The sequence below is a fragment of the Pristis pectinata genome, chromosome 4 (assembly GCF_009764475.1).
Source record: "Pristis pectinata isolate sPriPec2 chromosome 4, sPriPec2.1.pri, whole genome shotgun sequence".
NCBI lineage: Eukaryota > Metazoa > Chordata > Chondrichthyes > Rhinopristiformes > Pristidae > Pristis > Pristis pectinata.
Genome location: NC_067408.1, coordinates 92,169,984 through 92,195,047, shown reverse-complemented (window position 1 = coordinate 92,195,047; position 25,064 = coordinate 92,169,984). Strand labels below are relative to the sequence as shown.

Here is a 25,064-nt window from a genome sequence, read left to right as displayed (position 1 = left end):
TAGAGGGACCAAAACTGTACATAATGCTCCAGGCAGCTGTTCTCAAATCCTTTTGTAATTGAGACCAACATAGTGTTTTCCTTCCTAATTGCGTGCTTCACCTGCATGTTGGCTTTCATTGACTTGTGCGCCAAGACAGCTCGGTCCCTTTCAACCACATTACCCAGTCTCTCACAATTTAAAAAAACAGTTTCGGCTTTGCTATTTTGTGCACAAAAGTGGATTAATTTAATGTTTTTCCATGTTAGATTTGATCTGCCATGTTCCTGTCCACTTACTCAGCTTGTCTATTTCCCCTTGAAGCCTCTTGATATCCTTCTGCCTACTCACTATCCCCTCTAGTTGTGTACCATCACAATGCAGTACAGTGGCACAGCAGGTAGTGCTGCTGCCTTACAGCTCCAGTGTCCCAGGTTTGATGCCAACTTTCGGTGTTGTCTGTGTTGTCTAATTAGACATCCTCCCTGTGTGGATTTCCCCTGGATGTTCTCATTTCTGTTCGCATCCTAAAGATGTGCTTGGTGGGTTAATTGCTTACCATAAAATTACCCCTGTGATGGGTAGGTGGGTGGCAGGAGAATCAGAAGGGAGTTAATACACATGTGAGAGATAATAGATTACAGGGAAGTAAGTGGGGGAAAGGATTGATGGGATTGCTGCAAGAACCAGCATAGACTTGGTGCGCTGAATGGCCTCTTTTATGCCATGGGGAAATATGAAATCTCAGTCAAACTTGGATAAGTGTCTCCTCAGCTAAACTGTTGGTATAAATAGTGAATAGCTGTGGCCCCAGTACCATTCCCTGTGGCACCACACTAGTTACAGCCTGCCAACCTGAGAAAAATCCATTCATTCCCACTCTTTGCTTTCTGTCTGATAACCAACTCTCAATGGACATCAGTATATTACCCCTGTTTGTGTCTGCTTTAACCTTGCTGACCAAGCTCCTGTGTGCAACCTTATCAAAAGCCTTCCAAAAATCCAAATACACTGTATCCACTGGTTCCCCCTTAGCTATTTATTATTCACATCATCAATGAACTCTAGCTGGTTAATCAAACATGACATTGCTTTCATAAATCCAAGCTGACTCTACGCATTTCTATTATTATTTTCAAGGTGTTCTGTCACTGCATTCATCACTTTCCCTACCACTGATATTAGGTTGACAAGACAATACTTCCTCATTATCTCTCTCCATCCTTTTCTAAACAGTGGGGTCACATTTGGTATCACACACCCCCCCAATCCATAGGAATAATTCCAAAATTTATAGAATTTTGAAAGATTATAATCAGAGCATCTCCATAGCCACCTATTTCAAAATTCTGGGATGTTGTAGATCATCGGCTCATTGGCACTTATCAGCTTTTAGTCCCATCAACATCTCTAGTATTATTGTTTTACCAATTCCAGTTTCCTTCGGTTCCTCATTCCCACTAACTTTTCTGTAATCTTCTGCAAAGACACAAAGTAGTTGTTTAATTCCACTACCATTACTTTATGCCCCATACGAATTGCCCCTCCCATCTCTCTCTCTCTCTCTCTCTCTCTCTCTCTCTCTCTCTCTCTCTGAACAAAATCTGCATTTGTCTTTTCCTCTTTGAACACCTGCAGAAGTTCCTACGGGTTTTTTATGTTTCTTGCCAGTTTACTCTCATATCCTATTTTGCCTTTCTTTAGCAGCTTCCATGTCCTCCTCTGCTGAGTTCTGAGGTGCTCCCAATCCTCGTGCCTACTGCTATTACTCACATGTTATTTGTGCCTTAAAGGGAGATATATTTCCTGCAATTTTTGCATTATTTATTCGATTGCTGGCCATTGCCTGTCCAACATCATACAGTTCAATGTATTTTCCTAATCAACCACTGTCAACTCTCACCTCATACATTCACAGTTTCTCTTGTTTAGATTCAAGACTCTAATTTTGGATTGAACTACATCACTTTCAAATTCCATCACATTATGGTGATGCTTATTTAATAACCCCTTTACAACAAGATTATCAATTAACTGTTTTGCACAAAATGAGACCTAAGACAGCTTTTACACAAGTTGTTTCCTCAATGTATTGATTGAGGAAACTATCTTGTATGCATTCTATGAATTCATTTTTCACCTGACTAGCACTAATTTGACTTGTTCAGTCTAAATGCAGCTGCTCCAATGAACATTAAAAATCAACATCCATTGTGCAAATGAACACTTTTCTACCAGATTACTGGACTGCTTGTGAGAATTGTCTGACCCTGTTCCACCATCTTGTTTACTAATGCATTTAAATGTCCTCCAAGCCTCTGCCCTCCATACCATTCTCTTTCAATTTCCATCTTATGAAAAACTTTTGAGAGTGTTAGACTTGATTCTAAAGATGTATTCCAGAATTCACAGTCTGGGAATCAGATTTTGCATCAGATATGAACAAATCAGGTGAACATTTCTTCAAAAGAAATCTAATTATTTTCTGTTGTTTGTTTTTCCTGTAAATGTGGTTGAGAACAAGTAGCTGGGCTAAGCAGCTGCTATTTTCTGAAAACTTCTAACAACAACAATAATTAGCCTCAAATTGACCTTAGGGACCATTTAGACCACTTCCCCAGAGGAAGTACTTGACATATGGACTTTCAAGGGCAGACTGGACTTGCCCCTAAATGCTGTGGGCTCCATTTTACCAACAGGAACTCAGTTAAACCAAGGGAGATTTTTTAAAAATGAACACTCGTCCACACAATGCTGAGAATCTCAAACACCTCTGAGAACAGAAGGAATTTTTAACACTCCAACAAGGATATTAAAAGTCCGCACCATAAGAGTTTATACACACATGTACTGTAATAAATTCATGACAGCAGAGAATGATTTAAACACTGGAATTTCTCAGGTTTTAGCCAACAGTTAAAAGATTAAGTGTGAATTTTGATTTTCATTGTTATTCAGTACAATAACATGCAATGCAGGTTATGTTCTCAGAATTCATTGCCAGAAAAAAGCCATGTTGTTTTACAAGACCCACTGGGCTCTGCCATATCCAGCACCTTCCTGTCTCAGTTCTGTTTCAATCTCGTACTGTTGTTACATTGTAGCTGTAGTCTCAGGTTGATACAGAGTCTATTCACACCCAACAACTCCCTCATTTATGCCTCTGACTGCAAGTTTGAATCTGCCAGCCAAACTAGATTTGAGGGAGCCAAGTTGGAGTTCTGAATGTTTGTGCATACAGATGCACGTGGACTTCTACTCCCTAGGATGTGGGAACAGCGCTAAGAATACAGGAAAGTGTGTTCTCACCTTCAAGTCTTTGAAATTAGTTCTGCTTTGGTTTTTAATCGGTATGTATTGGAATAGACTAATACCCAGAGCTTTGGAGGTCCTATCTTATTGCTGTAAGTTGTTAAAATTGAATTTGATAAAACTGCTAATTTATGACTATCAGCAATTGTCATAAAAATCTAACAGATTCAGTAATGACCTTTGGGGATTGGAATTTTTCCTTCCCAACTGGTCTGATCTGCATGTTAGTCCAACAGTAAACACTATAATCTAAGTGTCCTCAAGCAAATCAGGCATGACCAATAAATTCTGTCTTATTGATATCACCATTATCCAAAGAATAGAGACAAGTGCCCAAGTGTTCAAAGAAATACTGAGTGTATTTTCAACCTGGCACAACAGGCAAATGGGATTAGTGTCAATGGGCAAAAAGGTTGTCATGGAGGTGTTGGGCCAAAGGGCCTGTTTCTGTGCTGTGCAACTCTATAACTCCATGGCCATATTTGACTTTGGCTTGGGGTTCAAGCAGTGTGAGGTGGCCTCCTTAAGGCTATCTTAAACTACGATGCAATTGGTAGTACTTTAACATAAAAAGTGCACAAGAAACATGAGCAAGGGTAGGCCAATATAGCACCTTGAGCCTGCTCCATCATTCATTATGATCATGGCTGATCCAATTTTGGCCTCGGCACCACTTTCCCACTCTCTCTGCAGACCCATCGATTCCCATGTAGCTCAAATGTCTGTCAATCTCTGCCTTGAATATATTCAATGACTCACACTGCTCTGTGAATTAGAAAATTCCAAAGATTCACCACCCTCTGCAGGAAGAAATTCCTCCTTATCTTCATCATAATGGGTGACTGTTATTCTGAATCTATGCCCCTCCTTCTTGATATAAATGTTTCAATTAGCTCTCTTTCTCCTGTACCCTAATGAGTATCACCCAACCTGTTCAATGTTTCTTCAAACATCAGCTTCTTCATCCCAGGGATCAATCCAATGAAACTTCTCCGCACTACCTCCAATGCAAGTATATAATTCCTTAAATATGGAAACCAAATGGTACTCCAGGTATGGTCTTCAAAAAGCCCTGTAAAGTTGCATCAAAACTCATATACTCCACACCCCTCGCAAGAGTGGGCAACATTCCATTATTTGCTGTCCCTGTATGCTACTTTTTTGTGTTTTCCTATAGTCAACTTCTGGGATCCTTTGCACTGCAAATGTTGTAGTCTCACTCCATTTAATTAATAATTTATTTTTTCATTCTTCTTTTCAAAGCGAATAACCTTACATTTTCCCACATTATACTCCATCCACCAATTTTTGTCCATTCACTTAAACTATCTATATGTTCATTGATACTTTGTATCCTCCTCACAACTTGCTAACCTACTTTGTATCATGGAGTTTGACTACGGTACAATAGGTTGATGCATTCATGTCATTAATATACACTGTAAATAGTTGAGGCCCCAGCTCTGATCCCTTGGCACTCCAGTAGTTACTGGTTGCCAATACAAATATCACACATTTATGCCCTCTCACTTTTTCTGTTAGTTAGCCACTGCCGTACCCATCACAATATTGTACCGAACCTTGAATTCCATTATTTTACCAATGACGAAATAAGGGAGTAGACTTTGAAGTAAATATGATTTCATAGTGAACCAAAGCAATAACATAGCTAAGGATCTTCTGTCATTTTGTCACTTCACTACATGTTATTTTACAATAATTGTAAAAGGTATTATTTTAATTAAAATTCTGCACTCTCCATATAATGATATGGATCTACAAATCTGTTTAAAAACTCTTCTGCTTTTGAGATGTACAAATCTTAGTCATCACCAATACAACTTTTTCCATCTTTAGATCTTTGATCTGAAATCCATGAATTTGCAACTCTGCCAACTGCAGATTGCAGTGAGAGTTTAAGGAGGTTCTTATGATAATAAGAGATTACTGAAGAGACCACTTCTCATTGACAGGGCTCTTTAATGGGTCTTCAATTTTTAAATGAGTGGGCCCATTAGAAACGTCTTCAGAATATCTTAACCATCATCAGTCACCTTAATAATTGAGCTTTTTATAACCCCACACAAATATTCTAAAATTAATTGTTATTACCTCAATTGTTTTAAAACTAAACATTTTTTTTAATTATTAAGTTTAATGTTATTTGAAAACTGAAACTAAAGAAATGCTTGTGCATTACATAATATAAGAATCACCTTTTATTTGTAGCATCGCAATAATGCTTTAGAACAAGAAAATTATCTAAACACGATCTCCCCCCTCAAAATGTATGACTAAAATAATCATAAATTTAGGTCTTATTCTCACCACTTCTTTCAAAGAATTCAGTCAACAAATTAAATCTTTACAATAAACCATGGACATAATGTTCTGATAAAAGCAAATAATTCATTGTGTTTCATCAAGAGACTTTCTCCCATAGTTTATATATCTTCTGATTCGTTTAAAAAAAAACAAATTTAAACTGCAGTCTTATCCATACCCAGGCAGTTAGAATTGTTCAAGTCTTTCTATAACAGGAATCAGTTTTGATAAAAGGTTTGAAACGCTACTCAGTTTTTCTCTCCACGGGTGCTGCCTGACTTGCTGAGCCTTTCCGGGATTTTCTGTCTTATTTCCCTATTTGCGCATCTAGTTTTTGCAAGGTTCCAGACCGCTCAGTCTGGAACTTTGGGTCAACCCGTGGCTCTCTGCCGCCCGCTGACAATGGGACCAATGCCTAAACTAAGACCACCACGCGTCATTGATTATAGCTGAGAATATCACAACAATTCCGTTTAACTCGCATCTTTGTACACATAATGCAGAAAATCAGTGAAAATATCGTTGGTGCATTTTGGTTTTGATGGTTAGAAATTCATGTGGTAGAAACTTTGTGTGTTGCATGTTCAGCACTCCGTTGGGCCGAACTGAGACTAATATCTGTAGAGACTGAATGGTTGCAACTCTACCAGTCAAGAGAGTGTTCAGTCTTTTATTTGTTCTCTAATGTTTACACGAAACTCTGTTTCTAACGGCTCCAGGAAGTTCATACATGTGGTTTATCACTATAGTCGAGTAATACTTCAAATTCAAGTCAGAGGAGAGGAGAGGAGAGGCTGACCCAGACACATTAGGATCTCAGGCGCACAGGTTTAAAACAAATGACGAAGAACGAGAGAGAATTTGGGGCGGGGAACTAACACCTCAAGAGTGGTGGGAGTGTGGAACTCACTGTCTGAGAGGGCAGTGGAGGCACAAGAGCCGCCACAGATCTAAACAAAATTGATGATCTCTGGTGCTTCGTGACTACAACCGGTCATGGAGAAACAAAGGACTGCAGATGCTGGAATCCAGATGAAAAACATTATGATGCTGGAGGAACTGCTGAGCAGTCGTAATGTTTTTCAACCAGTAGTGGAGAGTGGGATTCCCCTCAGAAGCTCCTGTTTGGCCCTCGGTGTAGTATTATTCCACTCAGGATTCAATGAGTCAAAATAAGACGACGTTGGCAAACTAGAATGTTTTGTTTTCGGAATATTTCATCCAGCCTTTCCCTCATTCCCACCTTGACACTGAATAACAAGCAATAAAGCAACAATCAGGATATAGCCATATATTAGCCAATTTGATGCAACGTTGAATATCATTTCAACCTAATATTATATGCAGTCATTCAACGACGTTTACTAACACAGTGGTTAGGATCCCATCGCAAGGGTGGTCCAGCACTAACCGTGTGGACTTCAACTTTCACGCATGTACAGACCCTAGTCTTTAGTACACTGTGTACAAAAGAAAGGCTTGCTAACAGTTTCAAATCTTCGCCCTGATGATGAACTGTGAATTTTAAAGTCCACCGTTTTTTTCGTTGCTTTTTAATAAACATCTTGTAGGTATTCCGCCTTCACCTTTATGACTCATATTGGGAATTAATAAACAGTACGGAAATGGTGCAGGGTAGGCGAAAGCATTAGATAAACACTAAAATACTTCTATTGAATCTGACCCACTCCGTTATTGTTTAAGTTTTCAAAATTAACATTATAATGAATGTAGAAATTAGCTGATCTAGTCGTTTTCCATTTCAGGCTGTTTAGTCTGGTTCTCGTCCGCATTTCCCTGCGTTTAATGCATTCTGGAAACCAAACACGGTTTTTGTTTATCCCGATCTGCGATGCTTTGCTTTACTAACTCGTCTAATGGTGAAAGTTACATGTGGTTTAAAGTGATCCATAGCGTTCCGGGATCTTTATACCACTAGTTTACATCCACAGGAGGCAATACTGCTATAGTTTGTTTTGAGATCTTAGTAGTTTGGACCAATAAGAGTCTATTTAATTGATACACCGTGGCCTTCTGCTCGGCTCCCACTTCACTGTCTTGTGGAAAAGCCTTCTTTCTGCCAATGCACAGAGGAGCCGACGGCGGGTGTCACTGTTTCTTCGTAATCGAATATTTAAGTAGAACTTTGGACCGAGAATCTCTCCTGTTTAACTAATCTACCTCCTGAAACAAATAACCGCGTTTACCAGCAACATGACAAGAAACAACTGACTTCGGGTTTTTTAAAATCCACCCATGCCTGAAATATTACCTTCCCTATTTATCGTTACCTTTCTCTTAAAACACTCCTACAAAGAGCTCCCGCGAGATTTACACCTCCTGATAGCACCCACACAATTCTGTGAAAATACAGTTTCGTATTTAAATGAATCAATTTCCGGAACCTCTTCATCTCCAGAATTTACCGAGCAAAGCCTGACCCGATGATCAAAACCAACGCCAGTCTGATTTCACTATTTTCACCTTTTTTTTAAGAGGGCTCTACAATGTGTCTCTCCAGCAGTTCCCAAGCCCGTTTCATTTGTCCTTTCCAGAATTGTACCAGAACAGTCGTCCTGAAATAAGCGCCCGGAGAAGGTGTAACCCGTCAGACCAGGTCCCCAGGACATCCTGTAGACATTCCAGTGGAGAACAGAAAAGTTATATTTCTTTGCCTGGTATTAGCTCACGAGGTTTCCACTTCTGCGCGAAGCTCCTCTTTTGTTTTGTAAGGTTGCATTGATGGATGACAAAAAAAAAAGATATTTTAGCTGTAAAAAGGAACGGCCAAATCTTAAAAATGTCTGAGATGATTCATCGGAAACAAAATGCACGTGCATACATACCCGATGTCTCTCAAACCACTGATCCAAAATACGTTTCAAGTCGTTGTGTATCTCCATTTTAGCTCCCCTGCACTGATAGTAATTCGTTAATTCCTGAGGCAAAACCGTTGAAAAAAGGCACTCAGTTGATGACACTGTGGATAACCATCCATGATCTCTCTGGTGACTGGGACAGGGTTGGTGGGGATTTCTATTAGCTAAATAGTATTATCCACTCCCAACTTTCAGCTGAATGTACTTCTGGAACTTTAAATCTGCCTCATTCTTCACCATGGTTGAGAAACGTAATGTCTGTACTTTTCCAATAGGTTCGTTACTTGGTTATCCATCAATATCTAGAAATGAATGTGAGGAATTGCTTGAATTAGTTTACCTCTCTCTCTCTCTCTATATATATATATATATATATCTATATATGTGTGTGCGTGTGAGTGAGAGAGAGAGAGAGAGAGAGAGAGAGAGAGAGAGAGAGAGAGAGACTGCCTGGTCCTGTCTGTAGACTGGTACTTCATCAGATCAGCAGGAAATGAGCAAAGGAATAAATTGAAGCAAAGATGCTGGAAATCCAAAACAAAACCAGAAAATGTTGGAAGAACTCAGCAGCTCAGGCAGTATCGGTGGGGAGTCAATGGTTTGGTCCATTGAAATAAATGAGTCTGTTTTGGGTTGGCAGACACAAGGATCAGTAATGGGCCTTTCTGTCGTTACTGTCTATGGTAACAAATATAGATGAAAGGACAGATTGTAACATGAACAGAAGTTTGCTGGCAAAACAGAGCTGGCTGGGAAAGTGAATAATGAGAAGGATGCAATGACTCTGCAAAAGGATAAAGATGGTGTAAGTGGGCAATGGAGGGGGTGTAATGTGGTAACAGGTGATGTTCTTCAGTGTGGCACTATTCCGAAGAGTAGGTGTTATTCCTAGCATTCACCTTGGCAAGCTAGAATCTTAGGTTTCAATAAGATCGCCTCTCATTCTTCTAAACACCAATGAGTATAGGCCCAACCTGCTCAACATTCCTCATAAGGCAATCCCCTCATCTCAGGAATCTGAGTGAACCTTCTCTGCATTGCCTCCAAAGCGAGTATATCCTTCCTTCAATAAGGAGATCAAAATTATATGCAGTATTCCAGGGATGGACTCACCAGACCCTGTATGGTTGTAACAAGACTTCCCTACTTCTAACCACCATCCCATTGCAATAAAAATCAACATTCCATTTGTCTTCCTGGTTACTAGCTGTACCTCTTTGCTAACTTTCTGTATTTATGTACAAGGACACTTAGATCCTCTGTCCAATACCTTTCTGTAGTCTTTTTCCATTCCCCTTTTCTATTCCTTGTACCAAAGTGGACAACCTCACACTTCCCCACATTCTGAAGCGTAGGTGTTACTCCTGGCATTCATCTTGGCAAGCCCTCTCCATAGCAAGCCCTCTCCATATTATACTCCATATGGCAAATCTTTGCCCACTCACGTCATCCACCTATCTCCATTTGCAGACATTTTATGTCCTCCTTATAACCTGCTTTCCCACTTTGGATCATCAACAAATTTGTCTACAATCACACTACCATATTCTCAAGGATAATTATGGATGGACAATCAATGTTGGCCTTACTGGCCATGTCCACATTCTGAACAATAAACAACTCAAAGAATTAAAACTAGGAATGTGCAAAAGTCAGAATTGGAGGAGAACAGAAATCTTGGAGGCTTCCAGGGATGAAGGACTTAGTCAAGATAGGGAAAGGCAAGACCATGAAAAGATTTGAAAACATGGCAGTTGGCTGTTTTCAATTTGAGATGTTGCTGGTCAGAGGTCCAATATAGCTAGCATGCACGGGCATTATGGCCAAACAGGGCCTAGGGAAAATTCAGATACGTCTAGCAGAAATACTGGACTTTTAAATGAGCTTAGTCTAAAATGTTCCTGTGCAAACCCGCCAGGAGAAGACTGGAAGAATCATGGATGAGTGATTCAGCAGCTGTAATTAGAGGTAAGGACGGGGGTGAGCTTTGCCACATGTGTAAAAGAAGAGAGGATTGGTGCTGGAAGCTTGGATCAAAGTCAAAATGGATACAAAAGTTGCAAACAGTCTAGTTCAGCCTCAGACTGTGAGAGAGGGAGGGAGCCAATCATTAGAAAATAGAGTTTGTGGCACATCTAAGAAAATGTTAGTGATCTTCCATTTAACCAGAAGAAATTTCTGTTTACATTACTAGATATTTGACAAGCTGTGTGAAAAATCAGAGGCTGTGGAGGGGTCAAGTGATATGTTGGGGAAGTACAGGTGGGTGACTGAACATTTTTGCAAAAGCTAACAATCTGCTTTTGAATGATGTTGCATAGGAAATAGGACTTGACATGTATAGATCTTAGGGGGACCCAGGTAGATAAAGGTGTGGGCAGGGGAAAATAATCCATCACAGTTCATTTTCTGGATATTACTGGATATATAGGAACAGAACCAAGTGAAGGCCATCTGATCCAAGACAGATGTTGGAGGATGATTGTGTGGTTTTCAAAGAAAAATCAGGAAATTTGTTAAAAGCATCCTGTAATTTTCTAGGATTGTTACCAGTTTCATATAACCTGTGGCAGACAGACTGAGAAGTAGAAGAAGGACCAGTCTAACATGGACACAGTTAATTAGTATGTGAGTTGAATTTTGGGGAAAAATGACTTGATTATCATGTTGATAGGGCTATATAGTTTGCATGCTCACCTTTTAAAGAGGTAAGAACTATCATAGCAAGAGAATAAACAATGGGCTTCTTATATCAGCAACTGAGAGAAGGAAAGGGTCCAGAGCTTCTGGATAAATAAGAGAAATGTAGACAAGCTAATGAAGTTGGTTGTTTGTAGTGATTTCAATCTGCCAGGGAAGATAGGAAAATATAGTGCAATAAGAATGAAAACATAATCCTAGATACACTATTGGATTGTTACATGGAATGATTGCTTAAAAAATTCACCCATGCATTGAATTTTATCAGACTTAATGTGGTGCTAAATCCAGAAGCTGAAAACAGAAGTTCAATATTCAGAACAGAACACAATGGAAGCTCATTTCTACTGCATTTGAAGAATAGACTTTGCTGTGAACAGTCTAAGTGTTAACAAAATAGGCAGATTTTGGGAGGTGGAAAGGTAAGTTAAAGAAATGATTAGAATTAAAGGAAAGATTACAAATAAATAATATTTAGATTGCTAGGTACACAGGGAAAACTTTAAGTTGGGTACAACCTAAATAATACAGTGAATACAGTTTAGAAGAAGTGAATGGTGGTGCCTTTCCATCATGGTGGTGAATAGCCATTGTGATTCTTCAATTTGTCCATGTAAAAGTGGCAGAAGGGCAACAAAAATGCCAGTGAAATGGAATAAAGCTTTTTTTTTAGAAAGTTTTCTGGAGTTCTAGGCTCTTTCACTGAAGTTATTGTAGAGGAGTAGAAGAATCCTCAGAAATTAATTTTCTGTTTAAAATTACATGTATCTGGTACAAATATAACATCAAGGTAAAGAAGGTGAGTGTAGAATCAGGTTTAATGATAGGGAGTAGTAAGAGGAATGTCAAGCATTTGTGAAAACCCAACTGATTTGCCAATGGCTCACCGACATTCATCCTGCAAACTGCATCATATCGTCAGCAACCAGTTTATCTGATTATTTATCTAATTTTTAGAATGACCTTGCTGTGTTCAAATTGTCTGTTTTCTTTTTGTTTTTCCATTACTACCCTTCAAAATTATTTCATTGACCAAAGCGCTTTGGGACATGCTGAGTTAAAGCTTTAGGATTGGCGGAAGGAAGAGGAAACCTTAAAGAAATGAAAATTACAGACAGGGCAGTTATTGATAGGCCAAGAGAGCTAAAGGAAATCAAAGTACGAAAGCTGGATTGACCAATACAAGTATACTTAAAAAATGGTTAGGGAAATTGGTCATGTCATAGCTTCAAGAGATTATTGGAAACAGGATTAATGCTTGAAGTTTTGAAAGTAACAAATGTAAAACACATTTTTGAGAAGGTGCGTTGGGACTGCTGCATTTTTGGGTTTCTTTTATCCTTTTTTACTAAAGATATTTTTAGATTCATACTCCAGACTATTCTTGTTCCTGAGTTGTAGTCTCCTACGTTCCAGTGAGTGTTTTCATTTACTTGAGCTAAAAGTTGAATGAAGTCTGGATAACATAACAGCAAAGCTCAAAAAATATATTTCAGCTACTGGTTTTATCACGTGCTTTAAAGGAACCCCCTTGATGTAGGAAGGGGCAGGACAACTCTGCACTGTCTACCTGCTTTTTAAACTTTGACAAATATGCTTACGAAACAGCAATTGAACATATAGAAGTGCTAATATATTTATTTTTAACATAGTTAAGTTTATCCAAAATAGCAATACAAAATAGTATATAATTTACAAATACCATGCTAAATTAATTTTTCCTCTTGATGTATATATCGAATTTCTGTCACTTTTAGCTCATTAACTTTCATTAACCTTAGTAGGTCTCTTTGGAAGTTTCAGACAAATTCACTTATGAGACTCCAGGCAAACTAATCTATTTCAAAAAGACAGGTCATTAAGTAACTTCAGACTGAAATCTAACAGAACCTAATTAATTACTGCATTCAAAATTGAATTTGAACAAAGTACATCTGTTGAATTGAGTGACCAGACTTTCCTCCTGCTCATTAAATGCGACAGAGTTTTATCAAAAGTGGGCTGAAATATCATTATGCACTGACCTGGCAGAAGGACAGATAAAATTGCATATTTTTGTCATAGGGATGATTCAGAAAATAGACTAATGCTGATGTCAGAGGGTATCCTGGAAAAGAGGATAATGAAACATATGAAGAGAGATGTATTGATAAAGCATATTCCATGACCTTAGGAATACTAAACTGTGTTGCAGCCAATGAAGTATGATTTTTTTTAAAGTGTGGTTGTTGTTAAAATGTAGACAATTCATGCAGCCAGTTTGGAGTTTCACAAATAACAATGAGCAATGATCAGGCAATATATCCTCAGTGATGTTGACTGAGGAATTGATATCAGCCTGTCTGCCAGAGGGTTGGCATATAATGGTTGACTTGAAGGAAAACGGCAGCACAGAATATAGTGCAGTACTTTTGTAATGGATTGAAGCATCAGCTTAAAGCTTTGGAGTGGAACTTTAACCCCCAATGTTCTGAGTCAGAGATACGCATGCTTCCAGCTGAGTCATCATTGACATGGTCTAAATAGAATAGTGCCAACATAGATCACTACAAGAAAGCCACGGGGAAGTGCAAAAGCTGCTGTTTTTTTTGTATTTTGGGTTCAGAAGTAAATCTGTTGAATGTTTCAAGGTCACAATGAAATAAAGAGCTGAGATGTGGTGGGATTCAAATAACATGAAACAAGCGGACCAAACGCAAACATTTGTAAGTAGTTTGAAAAGATGGGATGATGACTGGAATATGCCATTTATCAAGGATAAATGTATAGTGATGATGTCAGGGAAGGGCACAAGACACCACACAAGACGTGATTTCAGAACGTTGGTGGAAGTCAACTGAAACTAACAACAGAGAGTATGATGGCATACTGCTTGTCTGGCAATCACAAGTGTCCATGGCAGTAGGGAAGATTAATTGGATCTTATATTTATATGTATAGGAGAGAATCAGAATACAAACGCCAGAAGGTGGCCATATGAGTACAAAAAAACCCACTGTGTGGCTCATTTGATCATACCATGAATCTGAAAACTATAGATTAAAGTCCCACTCTAGCTATTTGAGAACATAATCAAAGTTAGTAATCAAGTACAGCCTGTATTGTTTGGAGGTGCCATCTTTCAGATGATTCATAATACTAAGGTCTGCTTTTCCTCTTGGAGATGTAAAAGATCCCTGGTTAATATTTGTCTTTCAACCAATACCTAAAAATGGCCTATTATCTTGTGATGGTTTGTGGGATCTTCTGGTGCAGAAGTCACAAGAAAGATATTCAGGGATTCAGAAATGCTTAAGGATGTAGGACAATTAAACATGGTCTTCCTATATAGAAAAGGGAAGATGCAGAGTATAGCTATAACCACATAAAGGGTGATGAACATTTTATAAAGTATTCAATTAAAACTACATTAATTCTCTGTACTTTGCCGAATAATGCTACTCTTACAAAATTATTGCAGTAAAATGATAATGCTTTTCTCACTAGAACATCAAACTGAATAAGACACCAACTAATATAAGACACCAAAACATGATATTGCCTCCTCAAATATATAATTCTTTAAAATGTCTGTTCAGGAATATTATATTGATTATTCACTTAATTTAATGCTGCATCTTTTAATGCTGAAAAATTGCAACAAAGACTTTTCCTGTTTATGAGAATAAATTTTTACTATGGCAACATTTAAGAGCTATTTTATAGAAAACTCAGTTTAAGGGATGCGCATTGCTTTGAAAAGTGCTGCAATATCTATTGCTATCAGGCAGACAGGTTTTTTTTCCCAATGGTAAAGGAAAAAAATAAACAGAATGGCCACATATCATAATTTAGTTACACCTTTACATGAATACAAATTGACTAAAAGTTTTTTGTATTTTTTTTCATATTTTATCACAAACAAATATCTAAAGTCCAATCTCTGGATTAACTGAATATGAAAACACATTTCAGAATTAAATATTAAATTATTACAGTTACCCAGAGAATTTTTTTGTGTCTTTTAGTGCCTATATAATAATTTTCTTTGATTAAAACACTTTCCCAGTGATTTGCATTTGGACTTTTTTTCCCCAAAGCCAAGAAGCTATGAGCTGAATTTAGATTCTGCAGTGCAAGCATATGATAATAACTCTTCAGAAAGCATCAGCTGCAGTTCACTGCATATCTGATCAATATTTTCCTTCAAATAATTTGAAAAAAAGAAACAATAAAAATAGTTGTCAAAATATTATTGGGATAAAATTTCAATTAACCATTTTTTTTCAAACAGAATATGTGTGCATATTTGTGTGAAGAGATAGTGAGAGTACTTGCATTATACACCTGTTGTGAAGTTGTGCGCTTTTTGTAAATTTCAGAAGGCACAATAGTTGAAAGAGTAAAGGGAAAGAGTGATAGTCAATGGCTTCAAAAATCTCTGGGATTCAATTCCAACAATTGCAGCCTCCAGCATTCTCCAATTTTCTGGAATCTGTCTATCCCATACAGATTTTTCCACAATTGTTTAAACGTCACACTGACTTGAAACAATGATTCTTCAAAACTACTTCACTCTAGTTAAAATATCAGCTGTTCTAAAGGATTGCACTAAAATTATAAACTGTACCTTTAAATAAATTACATTGAAATTTGTCTCTTTAATGAAACATATTTACAGAATAGAATATATCCATTTCTATATTAATAAGTGAAATTAAAATATTGCCTCTTCTATCTTATTGCAGCAGTCTAACATTGTTTTTCTAATAGCAAGGAAATTAAAATTCAGCCTGTTCCAATTACATTGAAATCTTTCTTCTACTGTATTACATTAACTTCATTATACTGCTCCATATAGAACAGCACTTTAAAAAAATCAAACATAACTATTGCAGTGAAACTATAAAACTTCAGAATCCAAAATCCAATATTGTGTCAACGTATTAAATAGATGTTAGTGCTCTGCCCTTTCTGCTATATTATGTAGAAATTACATCCCTGCATCCTGAAAGAACTTCGCCCACATTACACCCTCATCTAAAATAGTTTGCAATAAGTATCATGGTGCCGTATTTTAAACTGAAATTACAACACTCTTTCTAAAACACTACACCCAATTTATAACACTGTACTCATTACTACAAGAAATATATTGAGAGCAATCTGAGAGACTGAAATTGTATCAACAACCCATAGAAGTACTTCAGATAAATTCCAACAAGGCATTTTCAAACTGCAACGCCGCCTCGTCTCAAACATTACATACAAATAACAATTCAAATAACAAAGCTCACTCTAACGGAACACCTGTCACTTCTCGCTGTAGTAACAAGTCAACATGACCGGATTATACGAAAATTGCATCCTACATCTTCTAAAATATCGCGTTGATTCAACGCCTGATTCTTTTTAATATTTATCAAAAGTAGTTATAACACTGACTGTTCTAACATAACATCAATTAATACATCAATGGTACTTTCTAATTACAACGCAGGAAAGAAGCCTTTACACTAACGCGTCTCTACCTTGAAGTGGGAAATGTTCTCTAAAGATCATACTGAAAGTATAAATGATATTCTTTTAGTTTATTTACCTCAGTTTTAAAAGATCCAAATTATAAAACTGTCCGTTCCCAAATACATAGAGCGCCCTTGCTCATTTACCACACTAAAAATACGTAAAACTCTTTTATGACATTAGACACAAGCCTAATCCAAACATTAGTAGATTAGACAAAATAAATAGCATCATCGACATTGTACCGCCTAAGTATAAAACTGAAATTGAAACATGGTGCCTGCTAAAATATTTATCTTTGAATCATCACATTTAAACCCCTACTTGGGATTTGGGGTGAAACAATACTTGCTATAATTGGAGATGCTCAACAGAGCCTCTAGTTAAACATTCATTGGGTGTTCCCAAACTAAAATATTTATCCCAAGCTGCAATATTTAAAGTACTAAACGCCGTCCCAAGCACGACCCTTCTCGAATAAGAACTAGGTCGAATGTAAAATCCATTTTCTAATCAATGTCTTAAATGCCGTCCAACACCGCCCCTTGTAGTGTCGGAGAAAGAATGCAAAACAAGGTGACTTGTAAAGTACATCTGCAAATACATTCACACATACTCACGCATACATTTTGAACTTCCCATTCCTCTGTCCTTTTTGAGTTATTAGCCAATTCTTATGCTTTTATTTCACAGCTTCGCAATTACCAATAAACTAATCTACCAATTTAGGATCAGCCGTGGGCATTTTCAACACTATTGCTGAAAGAGAAATGTGCCAACCTCGGATACTGCGAAAAGGCAAGACGACTCTTAAGTTCTCAATAAATAGGCGACCGAGGCTCCAGTATCAACATATAAATAATGCTCACAAAGACTTATATTTAAAAAGTATACGCAGAAACATACCTGGAGTAAACGGCCAAAGAAAACAGCCCCGAGCGGGATGAACAAGAGATTTCAAACTTAAAGATTGTTTTTTTTTATTTTGCGTCGAAAAGCAGACGCTTTAACCAACAGTTCGGTTAATTTTGCATTTGTTTTGTGCTGCCCGTTTTCACAACCTGAAACTAATGTTTCCCGGTCACCGTTGGGAAATTGGCCGAAGTTTAATTGAACCTCAGTTTATTCTTTGTATGAGCGTGCGGTGAGGGCGGGGGAGGGGGGGGGGGGGATAGATTTGCCAGTAAAAAGAGTAATACGAATTGGAATGTTCATAGCAGTTTTTTTTTGAAGCAAGCCCTACTAAATCCCAATAGCAGACTGAAATAGAAAGGTTTAGTGCTGCGCTCCTAAATGTCGCTGGCGAGAAGCACGGCCAGAAGAGCCTCTTGCTGAAAAACGACTTCTTCCCAATTTCGGGCGATAGTAACGCTCTTCCAATACCTTGTAGCACACTCCGAAGTGTGTTTGGAATTTTTTAAAATTTGGGATGAGAACCAAGCGACGGGTTGTGTTCTTCTAATTAATTAAATGGGGAATAACAAACGACAGCGTTTTGAAGAGCAACACCCGTTCGCACTAATGGAAGGAGCTGCGCCACTAAAGTCCCAACCTGCCGGGAGCAGGGACTATTCCAACTCACTCCCAAAGCTTTCCTTGCCCGCCAGAAGCGTTGCGCTCGATGTTTTGTTTGTACATACTCAGATTTAACTTTTAAAAAAATTACAACGCTAATTTCCTTTCTCTTTAGAGTGCGGTCCAGAGTTGATCTACGAACATCCATCGCCATGGCAAACTAGAAACGGCCGGGGCAGCCGGCCGCCCAGACACCTGTCATGTTGTTGCGATTACCTGTACCCCGCACACTACTATCTCTCTCCACCATTTCCCCTGTAAACGGAGGACGACCAGGTACAAAGGCAAATGGAAACGCCTCTGTTTTGTAAAGCTCCAAAGTAAGCCGAGTTGGAGCCGTTTCCACGAGCGGAATTCGCATTTACAATCAAAAAAATCAATAGGAAGTAACTACTGGAGGGACGGCATCATCATTTTAATGCGGATGTCTGCCACGCTAGCTTTGTCCCCTGCACTATTTCGATTGGGACCGCATGGTGTATTATTACAAATCATTATTTTCATTTAAATCCTTAAAAAATGTTAATATCCATCCGTGTTGTGACTGTCGCATTGTAGGGAATACAGAGATTTCTTTTTCTGGAGGATTGTGCAACTGTCCCGCGATGGAACCAACAAGCTAAAGCGGACATGGTACTTCACCCCGAGTGCGCCGTGTGAAACTAATGGCCACGGACAGATCCTTAGCTGCCTTACACGCAAACAAAATACAACGGTGGATGCTTCTGTGTTCCATAATTATCTCGAATAGAACACAGAAAGCATTTTATGTCCTTAATAAGGGTATAAAATAGAAATTCATGTTGCAGGGTTTAAATAAAACAGTAAAACAGAACCAAACATAATTACAAACCATTTATGTCGTTCTATAAAATAAGCACCATGGTTCAATTTTGCTGAGTTGCTTTCGTAGAATCAGGGGTGACTTAGTTACCATGAACGTTTTTGGCAGAGTTTGATCATTGAATTGAGACCATCGCAATACCTAGAGAGGATAGTTAACGGGTGTGCGAAAACCCGTATGAAACAGTGGCCCGCTTTATTACTGAAATGGTTTCATTAGGTATCACTCGGGCTATTACGGTAGCTGTGTCATTCATTTTGGGCACAGAAAAAGTAGTTGGACTCTTCAACATCAAGTAACAGCAACAGAAGACAGTCCGACTCGTGGCTCGCTAAACAATCCGCTGAACAGCGAGATTCGTGCCCCGAGTGCAGAAATACCCAGTGAAACTAGTAACAATGCTAAGGGAAAACGGGATAGTTTTAAGATCTTAATGTTCTATGTATAATACATTTAACCCCGACTCTACGCATGACCCAACCAAACGGCAAAGTCGAAATAGCCAGCTTCCCTGCCCCAGTAGTGACACGGTCCCATCTGCTTTTAAACAGCAGTCCGGTCGCAGATTAAAACGGGCAACACGTGCACGGAGTCAGATCCTAAAGTTTTAAAGCAGAGGCTGGTGGCAGAGTTTGTTTCTTTTTAAAAAACAGAACTGAATATTTCCTTTTTCAAACAGAGAACCAGCCGGACTTTTCCCTCCCATCAAGAGCCTGTGCCCCTGAAAACGGGGTGGGGTGGGGTGGGGGTTGCAATACTAGTTCGGGGAAATAAAAGGTTGGAGAGGGGAGTTGTTTTTAGAGAAGGGCACTTCCGATTGATCGTTCTCTGGCTCAGGGAAATGATCTACAGTCACGCTTGTGTTGGTAAGTTCTAACGCATGGAGAGAGCCGCTGAGGATGTCTGTTTTTATTTGTACACTAACCGGAGTTGATCTCCATACACTGGCTTGAATCCACGCTGTCGCCAAGCTCCGAATCCGGGTTTATACTGTCCACACTCAGCTCCATGGTCTTTTCGCCCCATTCTTGGATTTTCCGCTTTTTATTTGTCCCGATCAGCGCTTCCACCGAGAAGGCGTGCGCCCTCGAACTGAGGGCAGCCGCAGATCGCCTCCTCTCACTCATCGCCCGAACAGGGATCGTCCAGAAACAAACAAACCCCAAACTTTCCTTCAGACACACCAATATGAGAAGTTGAGAGGCGGCAGTGAGCACTGCAGCGGTTTCCAAATTTTAAAAAAATAATCAAAATAATGGTTGCAAATTCAGCACTTGATAGACACAAGGGTTACAGAGGTCCAGAGCTGGTTACATCTCTCACAGTCCCAGTTAGCATGTTTCTGGCTAACGGAGAGCAGTTATTGAATTTAGTCCACTTTCTGCCTCCACTCTGTCATCTCCCCCCCCCCCCCTCCCCCGGCTGATTGATGCAAACTTCTGCAGCATTTTACTGCAGGGGAGAGGTCTGGGTGTCAGTCAAACTCTGCCGTCCAATAGGATCGCAGTTTGCAACCGGGATCCAATGACAGACAAAACTCCCAAGACAAACCAGGATCCAATGCCTGCAGAATTCCAAAACAAACAACCGTAAATTTGGACGTTTTGTCTCCACCAAACACCTCGATACACGGCGACCGAAAACTGCTCGAGAATCACAGTTATCTGTTGGAGAATTACAGCTTCATAAAAGTTTCTGGGCAACTAAATTAGAAGCGCTTCTCTCCGTCGCCCGTCTATTCCGCGCTATGTTTTAAAATGGAGCTGAAGTGTTTCGGATTAACCGTTTGGCAGCTGCTGGCACACTTGGTTGGTGCTTGAAATTCGATTAGAAACCCATCAAATAATCATTTTGTTAAATTTCCTCGCACATTTCTGATACTGAGGATGGTTGACAATAAATACCTTAGTACCTACATTCGTGCTAGCACAGCTTGTGAAGAAACACCAGTTTTCTGCACATTATGTCAGTGTTTTCCTGCTCCTCAGTGGTTAATTCCCATATGTGCTTCTATTTCCCCTTGCCACATTGAGATGGAGCAGGAAAGCGAACTGGAGACAAGTACTGCGAAATGCAGCGTTTGAGAAATAAAGCAGAAACAACTTAATGTTTCAGAAATAACTTCACGGTATCCTCGGTGGCCCTGTATTATGCAAATCAAAGAGCATTGGGAACGTGCTGGACTTTCTCGGCGGGATTTTTGTTTGAATCTGGGCGGGTAAGATATTTGTCACAGAAATTAAATAAAAAGGCAAAATTATAAAATAATACAAGCAAACAAATCGATCTGTAAAAAAAAGTACTGCGTACTGCCAAAAAAATAAATGTTACATTGTTTTCCTGGAAAACGTCATTCGTTGGCCACAGCTGATGCACTATTCAGTGTTTTAAAGTTTATATCCATTAATGTAATCCACTTTGATTTAGGATCACGGGGTTACTTTGCGGGAGCATTAGCCTTGCTTAAAAATACATCAGTCTGATTTCAGCACCCCGCAGCGGGGTACGGGCACCAACGGGAACAAACATGGAATGGGTATCCGATTTCAAGCAAATAATTTGCAAAATAAAGTCTTAAACCAACCCTTGATCAGAATGTGTCGCAAGATGCTCAGCTGACAACGCGCTGACGCCGAGAAAGAACGAAATAAAATAGAAAATGTTGGAAATACATAATTGCTCTATCATAATCTATACTGAGACAGGTTACTGGTCGGGGCATGGACGTGCAGAGGCTGCACCCGCTCTCTCCACCAGCGCCCTCCCCTCCCAACTTCCCCCCTCGCCACACACAAACACATGCCGTGCATTTGCAAGATTTTCCAATAGATTTTAAATTTCCATTTTCTAAAGACATGCTCTTCAATAAGAAAACACGACGACCTTGTTGGCCTTTTGTTAGCTTACGACGCTTCAAATATTTGCATCAATTAATTTAAAGGTATTAGTTGTTTCTGTATTCTCGGTTACTTCCTTAAAATGGTTATTGGATAATAACTCAGATTCCGTTCACAAATTATCCTAATTATTTAAACCTCCTCTTTAAATAATTGTTTGAAACTAAAGCTAAAGGAAATAATACCTAAATGTTAATAGTGAATATCACACACGTCTTTGAGGGTTTGGTAGACAATTGGATATATTCTATAGAAAAGAGTGTGCACATATGATGTAAAGTTACCCTAGTTAGTGCCATTAGCTTTTCGTTGCTCTTTCGCAGATTACAGATGATGTTTAGAATTTTTGAAATTACTGCAAGCCAACGCAAATTTTTAAATAATTTTCTTCTGCTCTTCTCCATCAGATTGAACCATAGCAATATTAATTTTATTCTTCCTGTTCCAAAGATTCCCCCCCCCCCCCACCACCCCCTTGTCCTACCGCAACCAGCTGAAAAAGTTTGGGTTTACCCTGGGAAATTTCCCCGGTCAGCAAGAATTAAGGAAATTGAAACATACAAAAATATTGTAGGAAATTAAGGTAAGAAAATGTTTAGAAGAGGTGAACCGAAGGGAAATTGTCTCCCTTCAATATTTTATTGAGTACAGCACACTTCAGCCAACCTTGTATTTTTTTTACAAAATTGTCTACAAACATAACGTGAATATCCATTTTAATTTTCTGTTTGGCTTGCATTTTACCTTTGAATTTAAATGTTCAAGCGATGCCGCTATCGTTATTTCTGTAAATTGAAGAGCTGTGATTGCAATCAATTGGAGATTGGGTTTTATTCTGGTTTGCGTCTGTCACTTTGGATGAACTTTCAGAATAACTACAAAAACCAGGAGAATAAGTAGTTCAATTGAATCACCCTCTCCCGCATCTTCTACCTCCATCACACGAATTATTACTTAAAGTCAATTTAGAAATTATAGTACTGTCACATCTTTCAAGATCTGTGAAATCTCACATAAAAAGAACTAGGAGAAACGGGCATATTTGACATTGTTATCATAACATGATACAAACATCAGAATCCAACCAAAGATCTTTAAAAAAAAACGTGGAATTAATTAATGTAGTGATTAGAGAGTATAGAGCTGATGTAATAATCCGAGAAAAATATCGTAATACAAACGCGATGGTAGCCTGGATCTGAAGGATCTGTACATTAGTCATTGGAACTGTTTCGGTCAGTTTTATAATTCATTACATCACGCTCTGTAGCTGATAGAAAGCGCGGTGCCTTCCCGTACTGCATGTTTTAAATGGCTGAAATATATGCACGTCTCTATATGCATATAATTGTGTCCATGAAAAGAGATATTTAATCTATTATTAATAGGTGCATTTATCTTTATCCTTTTTATTTTAATAACTTCTATTCTGTCAAAGACCAAATCACCCCGTATAATTAATTCCAGAATCTCTTTAGAATCTACAGATTAAGTCTTGGAAAAAGTTTGGCGGCGACCCATGCCCAACATCTGTGTGTCCCTAACATTTAATTTTCTCTTACAGATTGATGGTTACCACCATCCGGTGCCAAAATTTTGGAATTATTTTAAATACGTTAAATGCGATCAGTTCATTCACGTCTAATATTTTCGTGCCCGCGGCTCTTCTGGACAAGGTGAAACGGCCCAGAAATCTATGGGGTTACTGACAGTCATGGAGGTCAACGTGGTCACTGAGTTTACGAGTGATAAAATTCTCAGCAGTGTGCATAATGGTTTGATAATCCACGGATAATTTCTATATTCATGTGTCCTGAATTTATTTTGTTTATGGTCATGAAAGTATTGCGAAATCAAAAGGCAGTCGTTACCTTGTTTAAAATAAAGTTTGTACGATGGTGGCTTCACAACTACCACTGTCGGCTAATTTATGTTTGCTGTGGCATGGAGCTGCGTTCAGTCCAACTCGCCGTTGCTGCTGAACCTCATGAAATACATATTCACAAATATGCCATTGACGTGGTGTGACACCGGGCACCAGGCAGCTGTAAATCGCACAGGGGCGATTACTATGCGTGGTGCTGAGCCCCAGGCAAAGTCGAATCAAAAGTGCTATTGCTAAGGTATGATCGAGGGTTCTAGTGGTGCAGTCAATTACACGCCTCTGCTCCTGCACGATCTTAGATTTCATGCAGCCTTGCGTGGTGCTCAATTGATTTGGCCGGGTATCTTCACTACATTTTACTTGATTCTAAAGAAAACTAAAAACGAGAACCCACGTTTCTGTGGTGTCTAATAAGAACGCCCCACAGTCCTTCAAAGGCAACGGTTTCTTCTGGAAGTGCCGTCACTTTTACATTTAAATCGTGCAGTCAATTAACAGGAGGGCCCAGACAGACCGTAAACAAACGAATAACCAGTTAGGTCATCTTTATTTTGGAAGGTACCGGGGGGTTCCGTACATTGAGTGGTGTTTTATATAATCTACCGGGAAAATAAAATCCTGTCAGTTTATCAAAAAGTGTATCAATTTCTGTTGACTTCTGAAGTGGAGAGTTATGTCGAGGCCCAGAGACTCGGACTGGATTTAAACTTTCAGCTCCACTCTCCTGCTTTTAGGGTATCAGAAACCCCGGAATGAGTTCTACATTTAAAAGATCCCCCGGGTTTTATTCTCCGTGGTTTGCTGTTCTAATGCTTGGGGGAAGGGAGTTGTCGAATCTGAGTATAAAAATATCAGTGAAGTTTCAGCCCAACTGAATTACTTCAATAACTGAGAGATGTATTAGATGAAAACATTTCAGCTGCATTGCTGTCAGTCCTACTTGCTGGATAAAAATAATAATGAGACGCTAGTTTCCCTGGCTCTCTAAATATGTCAATCAAAAGGAGTCGCCCCAAAAAAAGCACCTCTTCCCGGCATCCTGGTCGCCGCGTGTTGCCGGTGTAAGTTAATGAATTGTTTATTGCTGCCCTCGGTCTGTTGAAACCTTAGCCTCAACTCATACTGATCGAATTTCTCTTTCTGTTGATGGCGGGTAGTGGGCGATG

At 38.9% G+C, this 25,064-nt stretch overlaps 1 protein-coding gene across 1 annotated transcript in view; it reads right to left on the bottom strand.

Moving 5' to 3' along the window:
* The window catches only part of tbx15 (T-box transcription factor 15), an 80,898-nt gene extending 60,354 nt beyond the window's left edge, over window positions 1-20,544 (bottom strand). Inside the window, exon 1 of the mRNA XM_052014277.1 lies at window positions 20,042-20,544. Coding sequence (XP_051870237.1) covers window positions 20,042-20,243 — 202 coding nt within the window. The 5' untranslated portion in view covers window positions 20,244-20,544. The remainder of the gene's footprint in view (window positions 1-20,041) is intronic.
* Window positions 20,545-25,064: the final 4,520 nt, after the last annotated feature.